The 26,827-nt window shown below is 46.3% G+C and overlaps 2 protein-coding genes and 1 long non-coding RNA gene across 3 annotated transcripts; all 3 read left to right on the top strand.

Moving 5' to 3' along the window:
* The first annotated feature begins 1,796 nt into the window (after positions 1-1,796).
* Positions 1,797-13,409, top strand: LOC135368437 (NPC intracellular cholesterol transporter 2-like). The gene is made up of 5 exons (XM_064601690.1): positions 1,797-1,827; positions 2,510-2,725; positions 4,077-4,175; positions 9,091-9,266; positions 13,235-13,409. Exons 1-5 carry the CDS (start codon positions 1,812-1,814, stop codon positions 13,319-13,321), a joined length of 594 nt encoding a protein of 197 aa, XP_064457760.1. The 5' UTR covers positions 1,797-1,811; the 3' UTR covers positions 13,322-13,409.
* A 1,315-nt stretch (positions 13,410-14,724) lies between these two features.
* On the top strand, positions 14,725-19,933 carry LOC135368438 (uncharacterized). Its single transcript, XR_010414775.1, has 2 exons — positions 14,725-15,047; positions 19,668-19,933. It is a non-coding gene; the product is annotated as an uncharacterized LOC135368438 (long non-coding RNA).
* A 370-nt stretch (positions 19,934-20,303) lies between these two features.
* LOC135368435 (cytochrome P450 4V2-like) lies at positions 20,304-24,986 on the top strand. The gene is made up of 11 exons (XM_064601688.1): positions 20,304-20,544; positions 22,038-22,147; positions 22,883-22,971; positions 23,102-23,295; positions 23,434-23,497; positions 23,577-23,703; positions 23,789-23,974; positions 24,059-24,232; positions 24,328-24,394; positions 24,460-24,639; positions 24,767-24,986. Exons 1-11 carry the CDS (start codon positions 20,310-20,312, stop codon positions 24,958-24,960), a joined length of 1,620 nt encoding a protein of 539 aa, XP_064457758.1. The 5' UTR covers positions 20,304-20,309; the 3' UTR covers positions 24,961-24,986.
* Positions 24,987-26,827: the final 1,841 nt, after the last annotated feature.

Raw genomic sequence — 26,827 nt, 5'->3', positions numbered from 1 at the left:
CACATTCGAGAAGAATATGCACCGAATCTTCATGCACACTACACGTTGAACACAACGACAAAAGCTTGATTGACTGATTCGTAAAAGAAAAAAATGGAGAAGTTAGTCTCGAGGCACAAAGCTTGTTTGAAGCTTATTTGGCTTGTTTGAAGCCTGTTTGGCCAGCATAGTGTGACTTGTGTAGTGTAAGCGTTTTGTGTATTCAATTTGTGCTACATTGTACTGAAACTGTATTTAACTATTCCTGCACAAGTTTGCTTGGTCATATTAAATATCCTGAAGAGAGAACCAATAGGATAGAAGCAATAGAACCACACTTCGATATATCCTTTTTTTTTTTCGATATCAACTTATCAAGCACACGTTCATTATTTTCTCGCTGATAGTGTTGTTGCAACTGGCTTTGGGCGCGCTTCATGGCATGGTCTGCAAGTTTTGTTTTATTTTCATGTTTTAAATTATGTGTTAGCGCCGCGAAGCAACTGTGGCTTTGAGCGGCGTACAGGTGTGGACAGATGGAGAGAGGACAGCAGGAAGGAGTGGGGTACAGGGGGGTCTACAAGTGGACATAATGTTGTACACGAGTGGCCGACAAAGAACCACGTGTGCTACACAGAGCATGTCAATTTCGTAGGCTGGTGATATGAACGGGTCTCTCGTCGTACATGTTTGGTTCGGTCGTTGCCACTGGTAAATTCCATCGAATTTCACGGCTCGATTACCTCTGGCAGGCATATACCAACAGCTCGGTTCAATGACATCACAATTACCCTCCCCTGACAGTGAAACTGATCTTGAGGGTGCAGTTTCAACAGTGAACAACGAGCGCCATACTACGAAATGTACTTAGGTTAATCGTTGGAGTATCGAAAAAGAATACTAGACTTCCACTGAAAATCACGCAAAAGTTGCAATTCCGCCTCGCCGTCAGCCAAATGCGCTAAGGCTTGTTACACACGACTAGCAGTCAAACGTATTGCAGCGGAGACGAGTTCATCGATATCGAAGTCGCCTCAATAAGGACGCCGTTTCAAGGACGGGCCTTTTCAAGGTAAACAACGGCATTCGTTTCGCGATGTGTGCAGGATGTGCCTCAAAATTCTACCCTCAAATACCCTCTGGCTACCTCGGGCTACGTGCAGCTTCAAACTGCGTCGTTTGCGATTACGCAAGCGTATACTGTGACTTGGATTCATTCAAGTGATGACTCTATATTTTTTCTGCTTTGCGCGTTTGGCACCAACCCAAGCAGCACAATGTACTGAAAGTCGAGTGCAATAGGGGTGGTCGGTATGTGTCTTATCAGAGTACTTCAGTTTCACGAGTCTGTTCAAGGCCTTCCACCTACCCATCCACCCCTATTGCACTCGACTTTCAGTACATTGTGCTGCTTGGGAAAAGATCATCGTCACCACGAAGACGTTGTTCTTGGGTTTTTGGCAGCAATGCGCTTTCGATAAGTGCATGGCTGCTGACATATCGCCTTTTTTTTTTATCACATCACTATCACCATCATGGCTGCTGATTTTTTTAATGCATAAAATGAAGATCGGTAAAGCCGAAAACGATGGAAAACTGTGAAATTTCTCATGCGTGTTGTGCCCAGCCGGTTTGCGCTGAGGACATTAATTTTATTTGGCTCCTCAAAAGCAATAATAATTTGTAGTAGACTCGTGCTCAACGTGGGTCAACCTGAACTGTTTTCTGTCATAGGGCGCCATAGAGGCCCTCATCACAGGTGGGGGTACGAGCTGAAGGAATACACGAAGAAAGTTCTGCTTGCAGAAAAAGAAACAAATAATAGGTTTGCAATGCGTTTCGTGTCAGGTATGTAGATGTGTAGTTTTCCTTTCTTTTCTGAATAACGCGTCCTGGAGTAGCCAGTCCCGAGTGGCTCGAGACTAACATCTCCATTTTTTTTCTTTCACAAATCAATCAATCAATCAATCGTGTCAGCTATCGCAATTCCTGCGGTGAAACACCCCATCCCATCGTCATGTATGTAGCTGCTGTTCTTGTCAGAGAGGGGTGGTGATGCTACCACTGAATATGTTCATGCCAAGTACCAAATTACCACTTAAAAAGGCGTTATCTGCGGTAATCAGGATCCATAAAATCGTGCAAAGTCTGCGCAAATCTGTCTTACAAGAGAGAATACCGGGCACCCTCCTTTCCCAACCTTCCCCCACCGTGGCGACATGTTGCACGTGTCGCGGAGTGGAATAAATTTCGATCACCCGGGGTTCTTCAACGTGAGTCAGAAATCTCCAACACACAGTGCTGGAAGCAGTATTGTCGCATTGCCCCCCAAAACACACTATAACGGTGTGTCACGAATAAATCACTATCAACCCAAAGCAAGGCTACCTGCCGGTTAGCTGCATACACTGCCTTGTCATTGCCTGACTAACCTTTCCTTGTTGTTTTTTTTTTCTCAATAAACATATCCCCCCCCCCCCTTGTCATGTACAACTGCGTTTACAGCGGGCGTTTCACTATGTTTCACAAGGTTCGATCGTATCAAGAGAAGGAAAGTCTACGGAGGTTGTCCACAGCGAGCCTACGTCAAACAGGTTTTTACCCCTCTTCGCGAATCGTTTGGCTCTATTGATCACTACTGCAGTAAACATGGATAGACGTCTGGTCTGCTTCGTGGGCTCCCTGTTCGTTATATCGGTTACAACCGCAAACGCCGAATTTACTACAATCAAGCACGAGACATGCGGTAAGTGGTCTTCCCCATTTACGAGCGCTCTTGAAACGAGCAGCGCGTATACTTGTTCGCCTGCCGTACTCACCTTCAAATGGTGCGTACACAGTGCTCCAGTTATTACAGTTCCTACACCGTGATTGTAGAAAACAGTGGTAATAATGTGAAAGCTTTTTTCTGGTCACATGTACTTGGGGTCTAACAATGTCGGGTTTTATGCCTTTCTGTCTAGTATCTTGTGCATTTCTCATCGTAATGAATTCTAAATAGTGTAATTGTGTTGACATGCGTTCAATAAATTTCCTCAAACAAGTGCCTTTCCCAGCTTCCCAGGGGGGAAAATCGGGTGCTATCGTTAAGTCAGAAATTCGGTGTGAAATCAGGTGCTCCTGATACATTCGGGGTGTCGCCGATTTATTTTTAACTTTCAGTCGAGCAAGCGGCCCACATTTAAAGGTGCACATGTTGGTCAGACATGCACTCCTCGCGAATTATAGTCACTAGTAGCTATTGTAACATTAAATGTTCTCAGCATAGTTTATTGTTGGACCCGAATAATATCTACTGTACGGAACACGTTTGTCTAAAATCAGCAGTCCGTGGTTTATCTCATCTCAAATCTCCAGGTGTTGCAAAACTATTCCTTTCGAGTAGTAAACGCGTGCACCACATGGTCTATTTCTGAAATACAATACCGGTACAACATCTTCAAGCGCAACAGAGGTAATACGGGACGGCGAAGTACTGCCAGGCGTTTTTTCTTTTTTTTTTTTTTCCATATGTGACACCGCATGGCGCGGATGCGGGTTTTAGTTAACCGTGTCTCCAACAGTACATCAAACATACGCGCGACTTGCTATTAAATAGCGTACGCGATACAACGTAATGCGTAATACATGATTGGAATTCGAGAATTCCGTATTGGTCCTGAACGAATTCGGCGTAATAGATCGGGTTTTACTCGAAAAAGTCACACCCTAGACTTATAGTGCGTTTAGCATAGACCACCACGTACGTTGAATTAGCTACGAAAAGCGAATAGAAAGCACTGCAGCTGCTGGAGAACTACAGGCTGCTGCCGGAGCTACTGCAGTAATTGCCGGAGTCACTCCGACAAAGTCGCAATGCAATGCAGTCTGTAAAGACGCGTATTTCTGAGCAACCGAAACCGCGACTTTCAATACACTTGCGCAACATCCTTGCGTTACTAAGTAGTGGTTCCGCTCGATACTCTGCGACAAAATCACCTGACGCTATAATACTAAAAGCAGTTCTATTTCCGTACAGATCAGTAACTGTAGCGAGCATGTGAGCAATAAATGCCTTTCAATGGGGATAGAATTTGTACGCATTTTTTCTCTTTCAGGCGGCAACTTCAACGCTGTACGTGTGGATCCATGTCCCACTCTACCGTGTGTCTTCAAGAAGGGGATGTCATTTAAGATGGAAACAGACTTTACAGCAGGTAACCCAGATTGGCGACCTCGCTTCTATCTGTGTGACTTTTCAGACGAATGTCGGCACAGTACCCCTCATGTCGGACCACGACGCATATTTACCCCCTGAACCCCACTCTTTCCTTCTGTCCTCTCTCCAGCTGTCCACATCTGTACGCCGCTGATAGCCACAGTTGCTTTGCGGCGCTAACACGGAATAAAAAAGATAAAAAAAGTCTATCAGTGTAGATTTAGAGATTCAAAGGTGCCATTATGGAATAATTAACCTGCCAGATGTTCGTGCACAATGTCCGCTAAAGGTCAAGAGGGGGCCTAGAGGAAACTGAAACGGCGCCGCTTTGCAGTGAGTTAGCAGCAGTTCGTTAGTTAGCGGATAAAAATGTTTTACGCAGGTATGTTGCGACCGTCTTTTGTGGTTAGGTTGTTGCTTTGAGTGTTGGGAAATGGTTGTAGAACCCAACAGAACTCGGAAGCCTCAGACCCGATTATTATTGATTAACGCTAACTTCAGTTAATTTGAACGCCAACGTCAAGGACACTTGCAGCCGTTTATGGGCACAAAATAAGCGTCATCATCATTATTATCATTATAACTAAGCACACTACCTACACTACAGTGTTCCACAATTAAGAAAACATGAGCTATGGGCGAAAGACACAAAACGTTCAATCGCGATTTGGGAGACACGAAGCATCAGGCAGAGCCAAGGCCGATGGAGATTGAAGGTCACCGTTTATGATGGAGACACCCTGAGCTACCTGAGCTCTGGCTAACGAGAAAGGTGGACGACACAGACATCATCATCTTCTCGTTCCCCCAAGCTCGAGCTTTCCCCATCGTGAAGTTTATCAATGCGTTTGACCGCGTCTATGCGGTTTTATAAAGTCGTCGTGTTCGAGGATAATCTAAATCTTACAGGGCCGTTCGAGCGAAGACGGTCACGCGAAGGTCAAAGTCAGGTGATGGCTGTCTCGGCGGAGGACAACAACGTTTCATTCCCCGGATGACAGACACGCGTCGGCCTTGAGAGAGAAAAAAAACGAAGAGTTGCAGAGACAAACAACCGCCGCGAACTGCCGGAGTAGCGTGTCCCACATCCGTGTTTGATCTGGGCAGGTTGCGCAGCTTCGCTGAAGCCTTTGAACGACAAACTATATGTACAGTGCATAGAGGTGAAAGGAAATATGAAAAAAAAAAAGAAGTCAAAGAGGTTGATGATCACAGACTTCCCGTAGAGACAGGACGCCTGCATGAGCAAAACTTCAGGAAGACACAACTACATTGAAAAAAAAAAAAGAAGAAGAAAAAAAGAGAGAGAAGGGCAGAGACACACAAAGAGAACAATGAAAAGAGCTCGCGATAAATATGAAAAGTAGCTGATGACTCGTAGAATCATAGAACAACCCGAAGTGCACGAACGGCGAAGTCTGGACTCTGTATACTTTGAATGTGTGTCCAGGATCCGTATCGTTTCCAAATACCGTGCTACCAAGATTCATACCCTCCGTTCTATCCATGGTACCAAGTTCGTACCTGCTGGCTCTCTCCGTGAATTCGGATAGCAAGAAGCACAGACCTGATTTACTACTATGCAGTAATACACAAGAAGTCATACACCATGCAGGATTATAACCAAAGATCGGAACAGCTTTTTTTTTTTTTTTGTTCGGTTCGTGTTTAGGTTCAGGCATATTGGTTCGGTTCGGCTTCAGCTCCGTTGCAGTGCAAAATATCGGTTCTAACCGGTTCACGAAAGTGAATTTTGAGCACATTGCCATGAGTTAAAAGCAAGCACATCCTTACGATTCTCAAATAACACAAATGTAGTTTTGCTTTTGTTGTTGCCGACACAGCAGTGGTTCACCTCAACACTGTGTTATAGATCCGCATTTCAAGTAGCAACGTTACGGTAGTATACCATAACACTGTACTCTCGGTCAGTGAATTACCCACCACATCATCCACTCATTTAAGTGTGTGTGTGTGCTCTCTATGTTCACTAATCGCGCACACCCTGTTACAACTTGCTCAGGGACTGGCCTGGAAAATGGAAAATACCTTTCACAGCCCAAAATAAAAATTGGGGTTGCTGGATGACAAAATTCGCGCACAAGGTGGTGGTATTGGTGGTGGTGGTGATGACAGAAGGAAGGCTACAACAGCCACAAGGAAGACCTAACACAACTGAATGAACGCAATAGCTGCGAGGAGGAAATACCTCGCGCACTTGGGTTGCAGTTTTTTTCTCTTCAGTTTCGGTTTCGTATTTGTTTGGCAACGCGGCTCAATCCGCTGTGTAGATCGTACCTCCGATCACCACAACGCACATTACGTCTGAACCATTTTGCGAACCGGTAACCGCATAAATTTATTTCGGTTCAGTTCCGGTTCAGCGAAAAATACGGTTTTTTAGCGGTTTTCGGTTCGGGTTCAGTTTCGGTTCCGATCCCCGGTGATAACAAGATCCAGCTCTAATATCATGTCCCTACAGCCAATTTGAACCACTTAAGAAAGACAAAAAGAAACAGGAATGGTAGCAAGTTATACACAACCATGTTCATAACATCCAACACTAAAGCAACCCTATGACGGTAGACCTCTAGCGGCCTATTCTGTCGAGACCGACGAATTGAATCCACGACACTGGTTTTTGACTACGGCCGTCTTCTGCAAAATTCGACGTAGTTGAGGCGATTGGGACGCGGTGCCCGGACAACTGTTTACTTGACACTTGGTCAAGGTAAGTCACAGTACAAGACTATGACGCGTAAAGCCAATCAGAAAAAAAAAAATGTAATGACTGGAGGGTTACGACAAGATACGAGCGCTTGACAATGTGGATATTGTTTAGGCGCTTCAAATTTTAACACTCGTCACACGACCTTTCCTTGTACGCTTGATGGCGACAATTAAAAAGAACTCTCCAGATGCACGTGACCGAAATTGCGAAATAAGGAAAACTGCAGTCGCCACACGGCCTTCGCGGTCAGTTGTGTTATCAAAAATGCACACAGCAATGTCATGTGTGGACTCGCTGTAATCCGACCGGAATATGAATAAAAACTGTTCACGTCGCGCGCGTGCAAATTAAGCGTTTGTTCGTGGCACCATAAATACCTACGCTTGTTCATGGGCAAAATGAAAATATTAATTTCAATCGAATTCAACTGAATTGAAAGCGAATTCCGTTCTTTGATGTGATTACGATGTTAGTGTCTCTGTGGCAAGTACTAAAGTGATCTTCTTCTTCTGTTGAGGGAGGTCAGCCAATATTTAGCTTGCTACTCTTCAACAAAAGAAAAATATGTCACCCGAAGAAAAGTTCACACACACACACAAATCATAAACACAGGAAATCTGTACCAACAGCCTATACGAAGGCAGACTCGTACAAGATAAAGGTATTGAAGTTAACTGAGGACCAGGCAAACAACTTAGCAGAGTAACTAACTAACTAACTAACTAAAATACTTAGCCTATAAACGTATTTGAGGTGAGCACTGCATACCCATAAAAGTAACTCGTTAGTCTCTAGATACAAAACTGTAACGTTACAATATATTCACTGTCATATAAATCCAAAAGAAGTGAAGATAGAAACGGGTACTCGTTCGGGTGATCTTGCTTTTCCGTCTTTCATCTTCTTTCTGCATGCTCTCCTCCTCCTCCGCTGACACCTCACCCAAGGCATACGCACGTATCTATACAACTGGCTCCGGTAGTTGTCTGATTATAAACACTGCGATGTGTATGATTATGTACTGATTATGTACAAAGGGCGGAGCCGTAGCGTGTGTGTGCACGAACAGCCTTGTTGGAGCGGCGCAGAAGAGTTAATATGACCCCAATAGACCTCTTTCACATTCGCGTGGCATCCTAGCGGCTCCCCTGCGAACCACCCTCGGCGCGCTCCAAAAAAAATCCACGTGGGTGGCATACTAGCGCCATCTACTGAACACGGAGATAACCTTTTCCGGTGCCCCTAAGGTCATCCGTGTCGCAGCGCATGCGCATAAGCAGTTGTGAGAAAGGTCCATTCATACCGTGTCGCGAAAGCGCTTTCCATGCTGTCACCGAGAAGTATCCCACACTCGTGACGTCGATGCTTGGAAGCGAACCTTTCATTGTGCTCGCATCTTTCGTCACATCGTGACGTATGCACTCGTGACCTGTGACGTAAGCCCTAAGGGGGAAGGAAAGCAAGCTGCGCGCTCCGTAGCAATGAAACGTCTGGTGTGGACTCAGCAGGCTGCTCAGCGCCCATGCTTCTTTGGTTTAAGCGTCACGCAGTGATGGAAAATTCCACCACAGTCAAAGGCAGACTACGTCATGGAGTATTGCACTGGTGCTTTGAGGTGCTACTGTCTCACTAGAGACAGGGGCGTCGTGCCTCGCCATGGGATGTGGGGGAGCTCAAGTTCAAATAGTTGGTACATCTAGGACTTCACATTATACAAAAATAAATAAGAAATGAAACAAAAAAAAAAAAACGTAGTAAAGTGAGACGTACTACGCACAGTGCAGAATTAGTTGAAATGTGCTGCTGTGAAAAACAGTTTCACTTTATTGCGCTCAGATGCTTCGACATAGCCATATACTTATCTACGTGAATCAAAAATTTTGCCACGGTAACATTAATAGAAACCACTACCGAAAATCGTCTGGATACGGAAGCGGAAACAGAAGCAAAAATGATACAAGGGAAAGGGTGAAAGCTAGCTGATGTAGATCCATGAAGAAGACCTCTGTGTCCGTGTCTCTCGGTCTTCTTCATAGCAGAAGCAAAATGTCGACATTTAGGTACCAGAAACCGAATCGAAAACGCTATTATTTTCGGTAACCAACCCCGATTAGCCCGGATACCCTCATATCGGGCTGCTTCAGGACTTGCATGTTCCCTAATATCGTTTGTTACTTCGCAGACAAAAACTTGGACACTCTGAGGATGAAGCTGATCGGCAACATCGGTGGCGCGTGGTTGCCTTTCCCGGGATTCCGCAAGAACGCGTGCCGGAAGCACGGCCTGACGTGCCCTCTGGAAGCTGGGAAGCAATACACGCTCCAAGCAAGCCTTAAACTACAACCCAGTTTTCCAACAGTAAGCTATGTTTCTGCTTCAGTCGGGCTCCTACTTCGTAAATATTCCTGAATGCGTCGACAACGTTCGAGTGATGCGATGTGAGTTGATGCTCACACTGAACTGCCGTCAAAGGTAGCCAAAAGAGTTACCTGGGCATAACGCCGCTCCCGCAGGCAAGGTTGGAACCACGACCAACTAGATTATAAAGGCCATGTCATAGGCACTCCTTCTCAGCGCCGCATTTTGAAGCTAGCGGTGGCGCTACTCATCGGCCCGGTTATTGCTTCCTCAATTCCTGCAATACTTTACACTTTAGCTTTCCTTAGTATTTTTGTAGAAGCGGTGGATGTCCCACGGGAGATGCTTCTTTCTAAAGTTGATTATCATCATCATTCTAAACGTTTTCATACGAGCTGTTGCTGCCATCTGCTACGATAGTCGTACGTTCGCTTCTGCGCGTTCAAACTTCAAATTTCCATTGTCCAATAATGATGTAGATCTCACGGGCCGATGAGTAGCGCCCCTAGCGGATCGTGCGGACGTTCACCTCACAGGGGTTGCCGATTATGACATGGTCGTTATAATCTAGTAGGTCGGGGTTGGAACACATCTCCAAGATAGAGCGCGCTCAGACCTAGCACTGGGAACGAGGCTTAGACGGAAGTGTAGCAGGTGCAGTGACACTTGTTTCGCCTGCCGCAAGGCTTCTGCCATGGCGCACCAATCTAAGCAACGGCTTCGCCATCTGTTGGCCTAACCAACCTAACCTAACTTGGAAATTTACGAATAACAGCGTAACTCATTACTAGCGTACGCGCGACTTCCGGTTGGCCTCGTTCCCAGGGTCAAGATGGCGGCTTACCCTAGCTTGAATACGTGTGATTTCCCGCAGGCAAGGCACGTAGCGTGAAGGTCAATTCTCACTTGACGATGCCGGACGCGACGGCGTGAGCGGGCGGCGGAAGTAGAGGCACATTTCCGCCGCTCCGTCAGAGCGCACGATTTTCATGTTCCCACCACATTGGCATTCCGTCGCCCAGGGCAGACGAAAAATCAGGAGGCGTGGCTTTTCTGTGTCACCTTATTGGTCGCCAGTATATCGTTCTCGCTGTGTCACGTGGGGCGCAAGCCTGATGCTATCTAGGAGGTGCTGGTCTAGCCCGGAGGAAATGTAATGGTAATGGTACTGTGATGTTCCACGTAAGGTTTGTCTGCGCAGTGTGGCGACATGTTGCACGTGCCGCAGGGTAGTACTGCGGATAATACGGCTCTGATTGGGACCACCTGGGGTTCTTTTGACGGGTGAGCACGTTGAAAATTGATTACCGTTCAAGGCGGAGAGAAGGAAAGCACACCAGCCGTGTTCTTCCTCTCTGGTACCGCTTTCCTCCTCTCTGGCTTGTGCTGACTGCAAAAGCGTGGGTATGAAGCCGGCTGGAAAACGGTGCATATATTTGGAGTCGAAAGTTTATTTATTTATTTTTTCCTCCGGGAGGTACGTCGTGGAGATGGATAACTGGATAGCAACGAGTTTAAGAACAGCGTTAAAAGAATGTAATTGTGAAAAAAACTTTACCGATGGGCTACAAATTATTAAGTCAAAGTCTTAAGTCAAAGTCACAATTGGCACTTCTGAATATGTCATATACTTATGAATGAAATCGATGGCGAGAAACCGGTAAGGTCGTTCTAACCAAATGAACTGCGGGAAAAAAAAAAAAGAAATTCACGGGAGAAACAATCAGTTGGGCAAGTTGGAATGTGTATGACTTATATCCGTGTTATGACTTATCCGCAATTATATACGTGTGGATGTGGGAGGAACAAGGAAGCTTGTTCTTGAAGGATATAGTTATCACAGTTAGTAATTATAGCTAGTAAAGAATAGATAAGCCACGATGATGATAGTATATTTTGTGAAACAGGCACGGAACAGAGATTTTTCGACTCATTACGAGATTACGCAGCCGAATTTAATTTTCGATGCATGCAGTTGCTGTGCGTTTATAGTTGCCGAAGGTTAAGCAGACAGGTCTGTTTTGCGTTACCTCAAGGCAAAGTTAACTACGATAGGCGAAGGCACGCCGGCTTTGTTTTGTCTGTTTGTTTGCTTGTTTGGCCTAGCGACGCCCCCAAATGGGTTTTCGTTTTTGAACTACTAAATTTCAAATACCTCTGCCGGACAATTCATTTCATGAAAACCACAGTCGCGCTTTTTGGTGGTGACTCATGCACAATAACTAAATTACACTGCGAATAAAGGTAGGGGCATGTATCAGTTCGACTGACACTTGTGTTGCGGTGATGAGATGTGATGTGATAAAGAAAACAATAGGGACCTGACTTATCATTTGTCAGGAAAGTTCTGTAGAATGCATCTCAGCCCTGAGACTCACTAGATTAATACTTGCACGTCGCACTCAGATATAATAATGCTGATGAAAGCTATACGCTGTCTCACCCCATGTTTGCGCACAAGTCTTCAAATTAGAATTACAATTAATTACAAATTAGAAATAACGCGAGCTATGGTCACGGCATTCCAACAAAAAGCATGTTCGTCTCTCGATTCATTCCGTTGAAATTATCCGTCCCTTTTGATCATTTCTTTGAATTACAATTCAATTTGTTTCATCTCTAGGATGTGGAGATGGGAAAAAAGTTGGTAGACAGCTTGACAGGTTCCCATCTCGAAAGTTATCGTAATCATCATCCCGTCGTCCTTCACTCTGCTTGTCTTGTCCCCTACGAAATGGTACCCTGACCAGGAGAGGAGTGAACGGATCGATCATTCATATGAAGCACTACAGATAGAGACCAACGGACGGATCGATATTGACGGACTTGAGAAACCCTCAAGTGATCGAGGAACAAAAGGTGCTTGGGCGCCTTACGAATCGACCGGCGGAGAATGAGATGTCGTCACCGTTTAAGTAACAATAGAACGATCTCGGAAGGGCATTTATTGGCAAAAAAAAATCAAGAGGAAAGATAAAAGGAACGATCTCGGGGTCCGTGCGCAGCCCGTATAGAAGATCACAGCCACACAGAACACGGCCTCGCCGATGAAGAATTCCCACAACCACAGGTTACACAAATTCCAGGTTCCCGAAGGACGGTTACGCGTAGTATGTGTGTGTGTGTGAGGGGGGGAATTGTTGTTGGGCGGAATTGTTATTTAAAAAACGCTATAAAAGCAGCATAGATGTTATTTTTGCAGTTGAGTTCTAAGGCCAGGCGGACATCCTCTCGTTTTTAATTCGAGAAGTTCGGGCGATAGCGAGATAGTAGATTGAGAGACTATCTTCGTTAAGCGCAATTCCACATTTTAAAAATCCTGAAACACGCACGTGCGTTAAAATATCCATTCACGAATTTTGATATGCAAATGAGCCGAAACCCAAAATGCGCGCCTGAGGAGCGCATCATCCTAACCGACGGAGGCTTATCGGGGCTGAAAAGCGGTTCGTCTGGCCAGCTCAGCGGCACCTACTCCACTCATATCCATTGCTCCAAAGCACGTGGCCCTCTGACGCGAAATTAAGCGCTGTACTCCCCGCGTTACCGATCACCGTGGCTTCGGCTCATTTGCATATCAAAATTCGTGGATGTATATTTTAACGCACCTGCGTGTTTCAGGATCTGTTAAACGTGAAATGGCTTGCAACTATAGGATAGTCTCTCAACCTGTCATCTCGCTTTTGCACGAAATCTCCTGATTCAAAAGTTAATTAATGCATTTTAGGTGATTGGTCATCTTGCAGTTGCACACTTTCTTCGAGGGGATGTCTGCCTGGCCTTAGAACTCAACTGGAAAAACGTCATATATGCTGCTCTCATAATTTTTTAATAAGAATTCAGTAAATGCTAAAAATAAACACCCAGTATATCACTGTGGGATAAGAGTGCGATAGTATAAAGTTCATTATGAATGCGACGCTACCATGGATGTAATCATCTCAGTCTCTGAAATCGTTTATTTGCAGCTTGAAACGGATATTGAATGGAGTATGTCCAGCAGGGACAACCATACGGTATTTTGCTTCCGGGTGCCCATCAAGCTCGTCGACTGAACATGACACGGAGAGCACGTCCTACAAAATCGCCGCAGGTATCATGCCAAGCAAGTCAGAAGTTGAAATAAAAATACGTTGTACATTATTTCAATCTCATTAATTAACCATTAGGGCTAGTTCCCACATAGAGCGCAAGGAAAACAGCGCTGTTTTTTCCTCAGGACTTGCACTCCTAAGAAGCGATGGAAGGCAGCGCTTGCCGATGTTGAGCTCCTGCCAACTTTGTTTCTTTACTTTCCAACTGGGAGAGGGAGGGAAGGGGAGGGGTTGTGGGAGAGGTTAGCCAAGCTGCCAACTTTTTCAGCGCTGCTGGTGGTGGTAAGGCTGAAACAGCTCGCTGTTGTCGACTTCCTTTTCTGTTGGCCAATCAAGACGCTCCGTTTGCAATTGACAGTGCGAAAGCTGTGTCATTGTTTTCTCACGGATACCCCGCATCGTGGAAATGGCCAGCACGGAAATGCCGGCGCATCGCGTTGCCCCGAGATGCCGCGCGACTTGGGGATACAGGGAGAGCGCTGTACGTTCCACTGTGCAAGTGAGAACGCAAAGGCACAAAACAGCGCTATGGAGCATGGCGCTGTATCTGAGAACGGGCCTTTACACTACTCGTTAACCATAACATTAGAAAACCAGCCTCTCCCTTTCTTTTCTTTTCCAGGCTTTCCCTCTCCCACAGTGAAGATACACACATATCGGCGAAACTGTGGGAAATTATGCGATCACAACACACCACTAGCAACCGGCCAGCTCCCCTGGCTTAGTGGTGAAGATGGTCGCCTTCCACGCCGATACTGGAAGGCGACCTGGGTCAAACGCCACCCAGATACAGAAGACCTGCTTAATCCCTCACCTCCCTCCTTCGAACGTAGATAGATAAGGTCAGGATGTCAGTCGAAGACAGATCAGGGCCCGCTTGCACGAACGTTGATGCAACTTCTCAGTGCTGCTCTCGATAGCTTTCACAGTGCTTCTAAGAAAGAGAAGCGTCGAGGACAGTATCGTGTGCAAAAACCACTACCGAAGCTACCGATGTCGGCACTGAGGAATTGCCTGAACGTTCGTGCAAGTGGACCCAAGTCAGGATACGGTCGATTTGAAACACGGGATTTCTGTGGCTGTCAGTGGATGCCGATGCGGTTGATGACGTCTCGTCTCGATAGCTACGGCCAGCGGGAGCTTTGTTTCTAGGAGGCTTTGTTCCTAGGTTGTCTTGCATGGGTTCGAATCCCAGCACAAGCTGTGTTATCTGTGTGTTTGCGCTGCGTTTTTCTTAGACGCTGCTATGGCTATCGGTACAAGTGGTGTCCAGCTCAGGATACACTAACCTTCCCGAATGGCGCACCATCGGTTGGCAGACTGCTCAGCACAACTGGCTGTAGTGTAAGGGCCCGTGCCATCGACATCGATGCACGAGTGCTGATGCAGCTCGGTGAGCGTAGGTCAGTTCGGCTTTCGATGCTCGACTGAGCAGGTGTAATGAATGGTTTGCTGGGACAGACGGTTTGTATTCTTGTACCTCCACAACACTACATGGCGGCAGCGGCGTGCCTCGACAGCCATGTCTATATACTAGCGGAGGCGATGCACAGCTACTTTCTGGATGGAGCGCCGATGTGTCACCACAGCACGGCGTCGGCGTTCGTTTCTTCAACCCCTTTGCGGTGGAACTTCCGGAGAAGCGAGATTTCAGAAATCCCGATGTCTGGAAGAAATATATTACAAGGTGGGAAAGGTATCGAGTAATCCCTGGTCTCAGGGATTACTCATTCATCATTTCACACTAAAGTTGTTATTGTTGTTTGTCACGGAGAAAAAGCCACTTTATGCCGCGGATCAACGTATTATTTGAACGGACCTAGTTTCACCAAAGACGACAGGGGCCGAATGAGACAATGAAAGCTTTCGTTGGGGACCTGCACAGGTTGGCGAACACCTGCGGCTATGGGGAACTGAAAGAAAAGCTTTCTCGCGACAAGCTGGTGGTCGGGCTGAGCGACATTAAGCTGAGTGAGACGCCACAGCTGGATTCAAGCCTCACCATGAAGGCTGCCGTGGCACAACCAAGGAAGTCCTTCACGATAAAACGTCACCAGCAGGAATGACACGAAGCGCCGAGTGTAAAGCCGGTCGATGAGATTCGGGAAGCTCATTCCCAATAGGTAACAGGGTAAGCTCTTCGAGGCCCGAGGCAAACGATCCCCCACCCGCAAGAGTGAAGACTGAGCTGGGAGCGCACATCCCTACATCCACTGCGCCATGGGAGCCCACATCTACTGGAGATATACTCCGCGAACTGAAAATCTGCACGAAGTGTCAGAAGACTTTCCATTTCGCAGCGGTATGTTTCCCGTCCACCACCCAGTAGCCGAGTCGACGAATAAGATCACGTGGTACTCCGGCAGTGCTTGAAGAGGTCTTCGTTGGAGACTTGCGTGGTCCACAAACAGAAGCACCGTGGTGTACAAGAGAGAAACTGATGTTCTGAGGCTGGAACAACATATAAGGGACAGATACAAACAAAGCCTCAAATGCTTCAAAAGCCTTCAAAAAGCCCCAAAAGCCTCACCATGGTGTGTCACAGTAAGTCTGCGCCACTTCAATGTCATCATCAAGGTTGACGCTGGAGCCGACGTGGCTGCCCTGCCATTGGATAGCTACAGTAAACCCATGGGCAACCAGGATACCCCAGATTTTAGACTCCCGGGGCCTGGGAGGGTGCCTATATCCAGACCCTGGGACAATTTTCAGCTACAGTTAGGTTCGAAGGGTCGTATCATGAAACAGCAAGTGTTTGTCATCGAAGTACAGCAATAGCTTCTGCTAGGACGACCAGCCATGCGAGAACTTGAAGTTCTACCGCACCTTCTCGAGGTCACTACATGTGCGAACACATATACCATGACAAGGTGTCCACGCCTGTTCTCAGGACTCGGCAAGGTGCAGGACCGAGTACAGGATAGCCATAAAAGCTGATGACAAGCTGCATAGTTGCAGGAAGTGTGAATTCCATAAGACGAGAACACCCTCCTTAGGACACTCCGGACTCGGAAAACAGCGTTTATTTTATATAGTCCATGAAAAGAAGGTGCCTCAAGGATTCTATACGCGAATTTTCTATCCTGTTTACGAACGCTGTGCATTTCTGTCAATTTTTGAAGATCTGCTGAGCCTCCACAAGTTTCGATGACGCCAGGAGCGGGTGACGTAATCATAAGCCCACAAATTGCAATGCTGTCATGTTCTGGAGAGCGCACTCGTCTCTTAGCAAAGACGCCGGCGTCCGGGGAGGGTCACGTGGTGGAGAAGTCACGTGACGCTGATTGAAAGAGGGGAAAATGGGAGAGATGTCTTCTCCCTCCTTGTGTTTTCTCGAAGGTCGGAGCGGGCGGAGGATATGTCACTTGGGGCTCCGCTGAGGAGAGTGTAAAAAGTGAGCCCCGCGGATGACGCGAAGGGCAACAACGTTGCCAGATGAGAGCCGGGCGCTCCGTCGGAGCCTAACATGACGACACAGTTCTCAAAAATAAGTTTTCTTTTCTCGCTTTCGCGTCACGTAGAGCCAAAATATTTTGCAGGAATGTAAAGTGAGACAAGAAGATTTCAGTAACATAACTTTGGTAGGATTCTGAAGACACAAGATTTAGTCCGTAGTGGCACTTAAATGAACAAGGGTTTTCCGCAGATCCGGCAGAGACGGAGGCCATTTTGAAGTTAAAACCTGCAGAGAACGCGGCAGACCTCAGATATTACCTAGAAATTGTTAACTGAACCGCATGTATATACAGCGGATCATTTGTCTCGCGCACCAGCAGAAGCACCAACAAACCCTCGGTTGTAGGCAGAGATACAGGAATACGAGACGTCAGCAGTAGAAGAGCTTCCAGCTTCCCCCGAGATGCTTCAACGTTGTTAGAGATGCTTCAGCGTGGAAATAGACAAAGGCTGACTCAGCACTGGCAAGGGCCCTGGAATACTGCTAAAGTCAGTGGCCGAACGTAGACGACATGGGATGTCCAGAAGTCAAATTCGCAAGTATGGCAGTGTAATTGTCAGTCTCGCACGGCTTGCCAATGCGAGGTTCGAGGTTGAACGCCTCCATATACAGGACATCGAGGGATTGTGCGGTGCGAAGCAAGGGCACGAGATGCGGTGTGGTGTCCAGTCATTAACAAGAATGTACAGGAATACGTGGCCAGATGTCCATTTTGCCAGCAGTTGAAAGCTCCACCAGCGGAGACCCTTCTGCACACTGATTCACCTTCCAGGCCATGGAAACTCTTTAGGATGCTATACTAACTCTGCTATGTAAACGGTTGAACTTAGCTGTAGTGGCTACTACTCAAGGTACTTCGAAACGATTAAGCTACGGACAACTACGACTGACTGCATCATCCCTAAGCTGAAAAGTATCCTTGCATGCTACAGTGTGCAAGATAAAGTACGCCCCAACAATGGACGACTGGGGAATCAGGCTGACAACATGAAGCCCTTACAACCTACAAAGTAACGAAGAAGCGCGGAGGGCAGTTCACACAGCTAAAATCTCGCGAAGAAGTTACCAGACCTAGAACAGGCCTTATGGGCATACCGGGCGACACCAGGCGCAGAGGGATCTTCACACGGGGCAGCTCCTCGTGGGCAGATGGCGGTTCCCACGACTGAATCGGCGCTTTGGAGCACCGTTGGAAGTACACACGCGTGCGGTACGTAATCGCCGTGAGAAGGCAAGGCAGGCAGCATATTACAGCCAGGGACAGGTCCCCCATCAAACCCCACACAAAGGTCTCGAACCGTGCTTTGCCCAGCACAGGAGCCAAGGTCCTACTTCAATGAGCGCGGTACAGTAAGACGTACTAAAGGACTCATTCACCCAGTCGTCGGGTAGGGGGAAAGCGTGCAGAGGTCAGCCGTCGTGAAGGCAACTGCAGATTGAAGGGGTGACAACATGCAGTAGATAACACGCAGTTAACCCCCAATGCACTTTGGTTATTAAAGATGGGTAGGTGTAGTGTAAGTGCACGTGCCATAGACATCGATGCACGAGTGCTGATGCAGCTCAATGAGCGTGAGTCAGTTCGGATTTGGATGCTCGACTGAGCAGATGTAACTGTATTCTTGTACCTCGGTATCACCACACTAGCCACCAGCCAACCAGCCAGCCAACAGCGGACGGCTGAGGATCTAGCGCAGCGCATGGAAGAGAAGTGACATGCTTTAGGGCCTGTGCGGGCTGTGTCTCTAAGGGCGGTACTCTTATACGATCCTCTACTTGTGTAGGCTACACCAAGAAAGCGCGAAGGAATTCCTCTGCGAAGGGCGTCAATGTCGACTTTCGAAGCATAAGACCGGTCTGAGGAGCAGCTCGAGTGGAAGTTCGTTTAAGAATGCAGAGTTATGGCGACATTCTCAAACGATGCTCGACTGACACCCCACGTCGACACCTACGAATGGAGGAAAGAAGAGGTCCTCCACTTCAGGAAGCATTGGGCCTCAAGGAAACGCCGGCGCTATACCTTCAATAGTTTTCAAGAGCATATGGAAGAGAGAAGTGGCTCGTGGAGGATTTCCTCTGCTCGAGGAACGTTTCCAGTCGACGTCGATTTAGAAAGTACAAGACTAATCTCGAGGAGTAGCTCGAGTGGAGGCTAGAGTCGAGGATCGTTTAAGAATACGGCCAGAAATGTGTCCAGAGTTACGGCCGTATTATTAAACAATCCCCAGCTCGACACCCGGTCACGACTCCAGTGAGTAGAAGAAACAAGCGTTCCTCCACTTCAGAAGGCATGGGCTTCAGGAAAACGCCGTCGGTAGTCGAGGAGTACACGGAATAGTGGTGTGGAGCATAAGCGCTCGGGGACCGTTTCGAGTCGACGTCGATTTGTAAAGCGCAAAACCTGGTTCGAGGAGGAACTCGAGTGAAGGATCGAGTCGAGTATCATTTAATGCGAGTGGGACACTTCGTCTCAAGTTATCCCGGATGAATGTAAAATGCAATTATTGGCACCGATGTGAACCTGCTTAGTCTTACAGCAAACGGGGATACCGGCATCACGGCGGTCGTCTCCGCCAGTGAAGAGGCGCGCGAGAGGTCACGTGCTTACGGCTACCAATGGGAGTAGCCGCTCAGATGAGTAGGGGGTTCTGATGTCAGAGCTTGACAAGCATGTGTGTTTAAGGGCTTATATCTCGCCAAGTACGACCCATAACAAAATAATAATTCTTTTCCTCAATACTCTAGTGTAGAGTACATTGCGTACATGATGTAATGAATAATAAATTATCCCTCGTTTAAGAATAGAGCTGTCAACAACGCCTTTCTTCTTCTTTCTTCCTTTCTTTTCAGTACGGCACGCTAAATGAGCTCAAAACAGCGACGACATAGACTCTACTCGACTTCCCAACGCTTATCCACTTACTCTTATATTCAGCCCTGAAAGAGACCTCCTTGCCGCCTTGCTCTCTGAGCGGCGTCTCTAACCACGTGGGACCGTTTCGGTGCAATGAAGGCTGCGCAAAATTAATTTGGCATTGCGTGACACCGTCACCGTCTTTCTATGTTTTTGCTTTCCACGGCTATTGCTTAAACATATAAACACCGTATTTATGTCATTGTCTACATCACATTTTCCCTCGTCCACTGACATCCCCAAGGAAACTTGTCTCGTCATGCACGTGTGCTTTCATAAGTACGGGAGAGACGTTCCTATTTTCAGCGCGGACAGTTTCAGACGAATTATCAGTGCAATGACTTGTCAAAGACAACAGATGTGACAGACACTTTCATTACCCGTCAGAAAGGCACCGTCACCTTGCAGACTTAAATTACTTGCGCCAACGCCACGATGCGTGACATTTAGTTTCATTTACATGCAAGCTATGAGAGGGGAAATATACATATACATATATATATATATAAGCACGGCGCTTCAACGCGAACTTGAACTTCGCTTCGCCTAGTGCATTTGTTCGAGCAGAAGATACGACCATGCGCATCGTCGACATGGAAAGCGCTTATTCGCGATGGCTGCCGACGCACATGCTTTCTACGTTTGTTTATGGAACTATTCTAGTCGCCCTGGCGCTCCATCCAGTTATAAAATGGATTCGTGTGTGGAACGCACTCAGGTGCTTTCCTGGTCCGTCACGGATTATTCCATTCTGGTTCTGCTTGTCCGTGTGGTGGTCTAAAAGAAGGACGAAGTATAGTGATATACCTTCTGGTAAGTAACTTCTAAGAGTAGTGGTCTATGGGTACTTTCAGTTTCTAATAAACATCGTCAACATAGTTGAAAAGGAGGCGTACATAGGCATCAATAGTTCCGCCTAGCTGAAGAAATAAGCACCACTCCACCGGGGACTCGGGAAGAAGAAAGACTCGGTTTCATGCCGTTATCTAACCAAGTAATAGTGCTTCGTTTCATTTTCGTTTATCACAAATACTTCTCAACAGGCAGTTAATGTAGCTCAAAGTGGGGGTCATTTCAATCGCTGTGTAGTGCGCATACAAATATTTCTCCAAATACGGGTTCCTTCAATGTCTCACGCTGCGTGATGCATGAAATAGGATTTGAAATTAATGTGATAGTGAAATTAATGCGTAGAAATGTGGTCTTCCTAGCAGTGAAGAAAAACAATTCCGAGTCTTAAGCACTTGCGTAATTATCATTCCAATGAAGGATAAAATATATACATTTTAGTGCCGAAAGAGGCAAGGCCTCCACCAAAAAGGTAGACTCGTAACACCTCTTAAATCCAAATAGGGCACAAACACCTCCCCTTAAATTTCCATCTATGTCGCATTTAATCGCGTCTACATTTATTTACTTATAAACTATTTACAGTTATAGACCTGCCTTCAAATGCCACAACTGCAGATGACATACACCTCGGCAATAAAGAGTGCGGTGCTATATTACGCGTATACATATAGTCCATATTACATGTCTGATATATATAAATACGCATATTATTTATAAAACACTGCATATTAAACAGCTATACGAACGTACAATTGATTGGCGTAACGTAACGTATGGGTGCCACAAACACTTTCTTGAAATTATCAGATGCTTTCCATCGCTTCCGAAATAATATAAGCGAGTACAATCGACCTACTCCAGGACATACCCCACTCAGTAATAGAGGGATAGGATATAAGTTGATGCCACGGGGTGCCAGTAGTTGATGACAGGCTCTGTACGCATTACTGCAGCTTTTTCCGCGTGGCCACAGTCGTTTCGCGGTGCTAATACGGAAGCAAAACAAAACAAAACCCTCTTCCGTGGCAGCTATTCAGTTCTTTATTTTTTTTTTTATTCCTAGTCATTATTTCTTCTACTTCTCCCCTCTCCCTATTATTTTTTTCGCCAAGATCAACATCAACATCTACTTCTCCCCTTCCTTTATTTTTTTTCCTTTCCGAGGAATGAACAACAACAACAACTACATTTAATGACGGTGAGATGAGGCGTTTCCCCACAACCATTGAATGACCCCGCGCGTTAAGGTAAATGAAAGCCTATAAGCGGTCTACGAGAGAGAGAAAAAAAAACATTTTAGTTGCTGAAATTGTTATTCCATTCGCTACATTGGGAAGCCCAGCAGAAAATTACAACTACAACAATTACAACTATTTATTAATTACAACAATTACAACTAGAGCCTCCAAAAGTTCAACATGCGAAGTACTACACATCTTGTGCCGCTTTTCCAGAGTTCTTCACTGTTATAAGGGACCTGTCAAGTGCCCAAACCCACCGAAATTTTGTGGGATACCTTGGCATTGCGCCTGTTGTAGTTCTGCAAACTCCGGATGCAGCAGAGGTAAACACACTTTAGCATTATTGCTTGTCGTTCATTTTTACAATATCCTAAGAAGCTGCCCCATTATTGAGTTTCCTGTTAACCCCAAAAGATATATTTTCACCTCAAACGTAACGGCTCGCGACAGAAGCATTTGCGCAACTCTTTTCTTGCCTCGTTCCGTCAGCCTATGTTGAACATCTTACGCTCAATGTGTTGCCTGGCTTACGTAAGCAGGGTAGCGAGGTAAAATTGGAAGCAGTATAGACAGCAGTCGAGTTGTCAACGTATTTTAACGAGCCATTCTTTCGACTTGAGATGGGATGCAACTGTCACAATGAGACGATTCTGAATTTGTCCTTGTTATGCGAGGCACTCACAAGTCGGTACTGAAATACGAGCTGTCGCGCACGAACAATGGCACACTATTATTCCTTTAGATATTTTACGACGGTACTTTTCTTTCGTTTCCAATAAACACAGCTTATTATATAAAAGAAAAACTATGCTTCGATGTTTCTCTTTCACTCTTGGGATGGGCCTTTTTCGTTCTTTTCTTCTTTTTTTTCTCTCTCTCTCTGTTTTCTTTGTTGCTTCCTTCTCAATTTCTTTCCTTCTTTTTGTTTTTTTCCTCCTTGGCAGTTCTACGAATGTAGTCAGTTATATGCCGGTGGCTTTTATCTCAATTATCTCAGTGGTATCCTTTTGCTCTTCTTCTGAGCACCACGACAACGCGGACTGTCACTCAACTTTCAGGCCCTACTAGCAAGCAGACTTAATAACCGGAAACCGTTCGTGTACAAATTCCTGGAACCAGCCCTCGGATCCCGGAATATGTTAACATCGTAAGTATAAATAAAAGTAAAGCATTGAGATATGGTGACGAAATGTAATTCAATCAAATCAGCGCAAGACGCACGAATGAGGGCACATGTGCTTACGTAGTTTTGATTGATTTTTAACACCTTCTTCCAGATCTGGAGAAATCTGGAGTAAAAAACGCAGGCTCATCGCCCCAAGTTTTCACAGAAAGAATTCTGAGTCATTCCTGATGTGCTTCAATAAAGAGGCAAATTGTCTGATGGAAAGAATAGAGAAGCGCCTTGATGACAGTCCATCTGTTCCAATCTCACAGTACATCAGACATAGTACGGTGCAGAGTATATTCGGTAAGTGAATATCCCAAGAAATACACGGAAACCCTTCTGAACGCTAGATGTCACGTTGCCCTCTTTCAGACAACAGTACGTACATGATCCAATAAGCGTCTATATTAAAAAGAGTCAGTTCTTGAATTTCCTTTCTAGCTGCAGCAATGGGGGTAACACTTGATGACGCCACAGCCCAGCAGTATTCCAGGTGCATGCATCTGTGAGTATATGGGCACATCTTTCCAAAGCAAGGTACACCACCTCACCAGTCACTTCTGTACGCTCCTCCTAACTCACAGTGTAGAATATAATTTCATCGTCCGTGCCTTCCGCCCATGGACGTGGTACCAACCATTGTATGACGTGACTAGAGAAGGGACATGGTTCAAGAATGAATTCAGAAAACTCTTTGATACTTGTTGTCAGGTGAGAGCAAATACCTACGATGCATTTTTTATGTAGTTTCCTCTTTCAAACAGGCCCGGTTGTACTGACTCCTACTTTATTCAAGGTTCTTGAACGTCGGAGGTGGTTGAATGCTCAAGAACATACCTTAGGACATCCCGTCACAGCAGAAAGCACACATCACAGAAAATGCCACCGGACATGTCTTGATGTTCTTCTGGAAAAGCACCACGAAGACCCAGATTACAGTGAACAGGAGATAATGGAAGATATGAACCTCATGATAGGGGCTGTAAGCTCTGGATTAAGCGACCTGTGCATGATTCCAAATGCTGTGCTTTTCGTGAACAACGCTGAATTTTCGAACACACTGCAGGGATACGAAACTACAACGTCTGCTGCTGTGCACTGTTTGTATCTGATATGTCTCAGCTCCCAAATCCAACAGAAAGTCCATGAAGAGCAGGACAGGATTTTTGCAGACGACATCAACAGAGATGTTACTGCGGAAGACATTGACAATATGGAATACCTCAGCTGTTGCCTGAAGGTAACGTTATGCTTAGTTATTTATTTATTTTTAAGTTGTACATCCTGAGACACAGAGACGAAAATGTAATCGTTAGTTCATCACACTATTTACAGGAAACTTTTCGACTATTACCACCACTTCCGTATATTGCGAGAGTGCTGGACCATGAAATCGTAATCGGTACAAACTTGTAATGCTTTGAGAAACACTGGAAACCAGCTGCAATATTTCTTATTGCCTCGCAGATGGGAACGTGATTCCGAAGGGTGTCACGTGCGCAGTCGACATTTTCGGGATTCACCGAAATCCCGCCTGGTTTCAGGACCCACAAGAATTCATTCCAGAGCGTTTTATGCACGATGCCGAAAAAGAGTGGCACCCGTATTCCTACATTCCATTTTCTGCAGGTCCAAGGAAATGTATCGGTACGTATTCCGTTTTGCAAAGAGCGAGAGGGAGGGAGAGAGAGAGTGTGTAGAGCGTGTTGAGCGAAATGACTCGTGGTACTGGTCTTTGTACCTCAGCCTACTTGAATACTTTATTCCTCTATAGGCCAAGAGTTTTCCAGCGTACAGATTAAAGTAATCCTTTCGAAACTGTTCCGACGTTTCACCTTCGAGCCACAGAAGCCTATAGAAAAAACTGACTTCAAATTCGAGGTTGTTCTGAAAGTGAAGGATGGGATCTACTTGTGGACTTCAAGAAGACAACCAGAGGGAACACGTACCCAGCAGAAGGGGGGCTGATGCGGTATGTACGTGCAACAATGTGCGCCGAGAGAGTATGTCTGGACGCCCTCTTCAATATGTATTTTACGACGCACAAAATAAATTCGAAATACCTTCCCCGTGCCGGTAACCTTTTGGCAAGAAACCTCTTCACACGAAGGTGCGAAGGTCGACAAGAGCATTGTCTAGCGTCGCAAGGTGAGAGCTTACCTCGCGTGGCACAGCAAAAGATGTGACGTGTAACGTGTTTTACGAGACACCACGTCACGAGGAAATGCCCTGCGTACGAGGTTTTGATATTTTAGCGAGACACCTGAATCCGCTGGTATCGGCATCGCGTCCGGCCGACGTATAAAATGATCCACGCACGTGGGGAGATTGGTTGACCCGTTCGATGCCGGTAACCGACCCACGAGATCGATATTGATGTGGTCGAATCGATGGGTCAGAAGGAAGATGTCGGACACGGGGGTGATGGTATGACGATGGACTTTGCTTATCTCTGTCAGTGTGGGCAAGAGCGGGTGACGGCAGGAGGGCAAGGTAGGCAAGAGCGGTGTGAGAGACCGTGTGGAGTGCGCCGAAAACACTGCGAAGGAATGACATCAAAGTGAAAAACCCTGCGGGTTGGTGTTGACCTTGCATGATGAACTAGCATTGGGAACGGGACAGGGAGAAGAGACGACAGGACAGGTTCTAGACAGCACCTGTCCAGTCGTTTCTTCTCTCTGTCCCGTTCCCAGTGCTATAGTTGGTCATGCAACTGCGAAGGAAGTTGTATGAGACGTATGGTTGAGGTGGGAGAGGTGCCGATGTCGTTGAGATACCGGACGCCTGTGCGTCGACCCATAATGAAAAAGAGAGAGGGGCGACTTTCCAACAGAGCCGGGTAGGTAGAGCCTGCGTCACTGTCGTTTGATGGCCGCATTTCTGAGCGGTAGCGACGTGGTGATGATGGCCAAAGTTCGGGTCACCAAATATAGCGAGACACCAGAGCCGGGATTCCAATCTGGTCCACCTTACCTACCACCGTACTTTCACTAACAACGGCGGTCTTAACCGCCAAGTCACCGCTTAAACGCATGCTTCCAATACATTTGCACCCGCTGTGTTGCTCCTGTCTCTTCGACGCACGCGCTTTTGAAAACGACGTTCTTTTTTGTTTTCGACGGCGCTGTGCCTATAACGCTCATGCAGATCACCAAGAAAAAAAATAAGAGGAAAAATGCGATAGACGTGCCCGATATTGCGAAAAAGGGAAGGTCTTGACCTTGGCGCTGTCTTCGCTACTGATCTACGAAAATGCAGCCGAAAGCCGATTAAAGCGGAACAGTGATCGTTGTACCTCGGGGGAGGGGGGAGGAATAACGAATTTGTTCGTGTAGTCCGTTCTACTTTCTTTTTCTAGTTCGTGTAATTATACGCGGATGTACGCTTATTTTTTATCCGATACACATTTCCTATACAAAGTTAAGACAGCAGCATTGATGTCATTTTTGCAGGTGGGTTCTACGGCCAGGCGGACATAAGAGAGTATGTAACTACACGAGATGTCTAGTGCCTCAAAATTCATTAATTAACTTTTAATTGGGGATTTTTTTATAATAGCGAGATAGCGACAAAGCACGTGGCCCTCTGTCGTGAAATATATACAGGATGTCCAGACTGACGTGCACCGGGGTCTAAAAAAAAACACGGTGCGTCATAAGCAAATGAAAACTGCAGAACATTGTGCGAAGTGGCGTGTTTCAACCGCCTGTATTTTCTCATGGTGGCCGATTAATTAATTGGTCGCAACTAATTGCCGAACTTTTTAAGTGTTCGTCTTAGGGCCGAGATGTGAATTATACAGTTGTAGAGCGTGTCGAGAAGTACCCATCGCAAT

This window comes from Ornithodoros turicata, chromosome 9 (genome assembly GCF_037126465.1).
Source record: "Ornithodoros turicata isolate Travis chromosome 9, ASM3712646v1, whole genome shotgun sequence".
NCBI lineage: Eukaryota > Metazoa > Arthropoda > Arachnida > Ixodida > Argasidae > Ornithodoros > Ornithodoros turicata.
Note: the sequence above shows the minus strand (reverse complement) of the source record. Positions and strands in the feature narration are given on the sequence as shown.

Excerpts from the sequence above, each read along its gene's own strand:
- LOC135368437 (XM_064601690.1), top strand. Across the intron at positions 2,726-4,076 it reads AATCAAGCACGAGACATGCG|GCGGCAACTTCAACGCTGTA; the intron begins GTAAGTGGTCTT and ends TTTCTCTTTCAG. Across the intron at positions 9,267-13,234 it reads TACAACCCAGTTTTCCAACA|CTTGAAACGGATATTGAATG; the intron begins GTAAGCTATGTT and ends GTTTATTTGCAG.
- LOC135368435 (XM_064601688.1), top strand. The coding sequence starts at position 20,310 with ATGCGCATCGTCGACATGGAAAGCGCTTATTCGCGATGGCTGCCGACG. Across the intron at positions 22,148-22,882 it reads AAACTCCGGATGCAGCAGAG|GCCCTACTAGCAAGCAGACT; the intron begins GTAAACACACTT and ends CTCAACTTTCAG. Across the intron at positions 24,640-24,766 it reads AGGTCCAAGGAAATGTATCG|GCCAAGAGTTTTCCAGCGTA; the intron begins GTACGTATTCCG and ends ATTCCTCTATAG.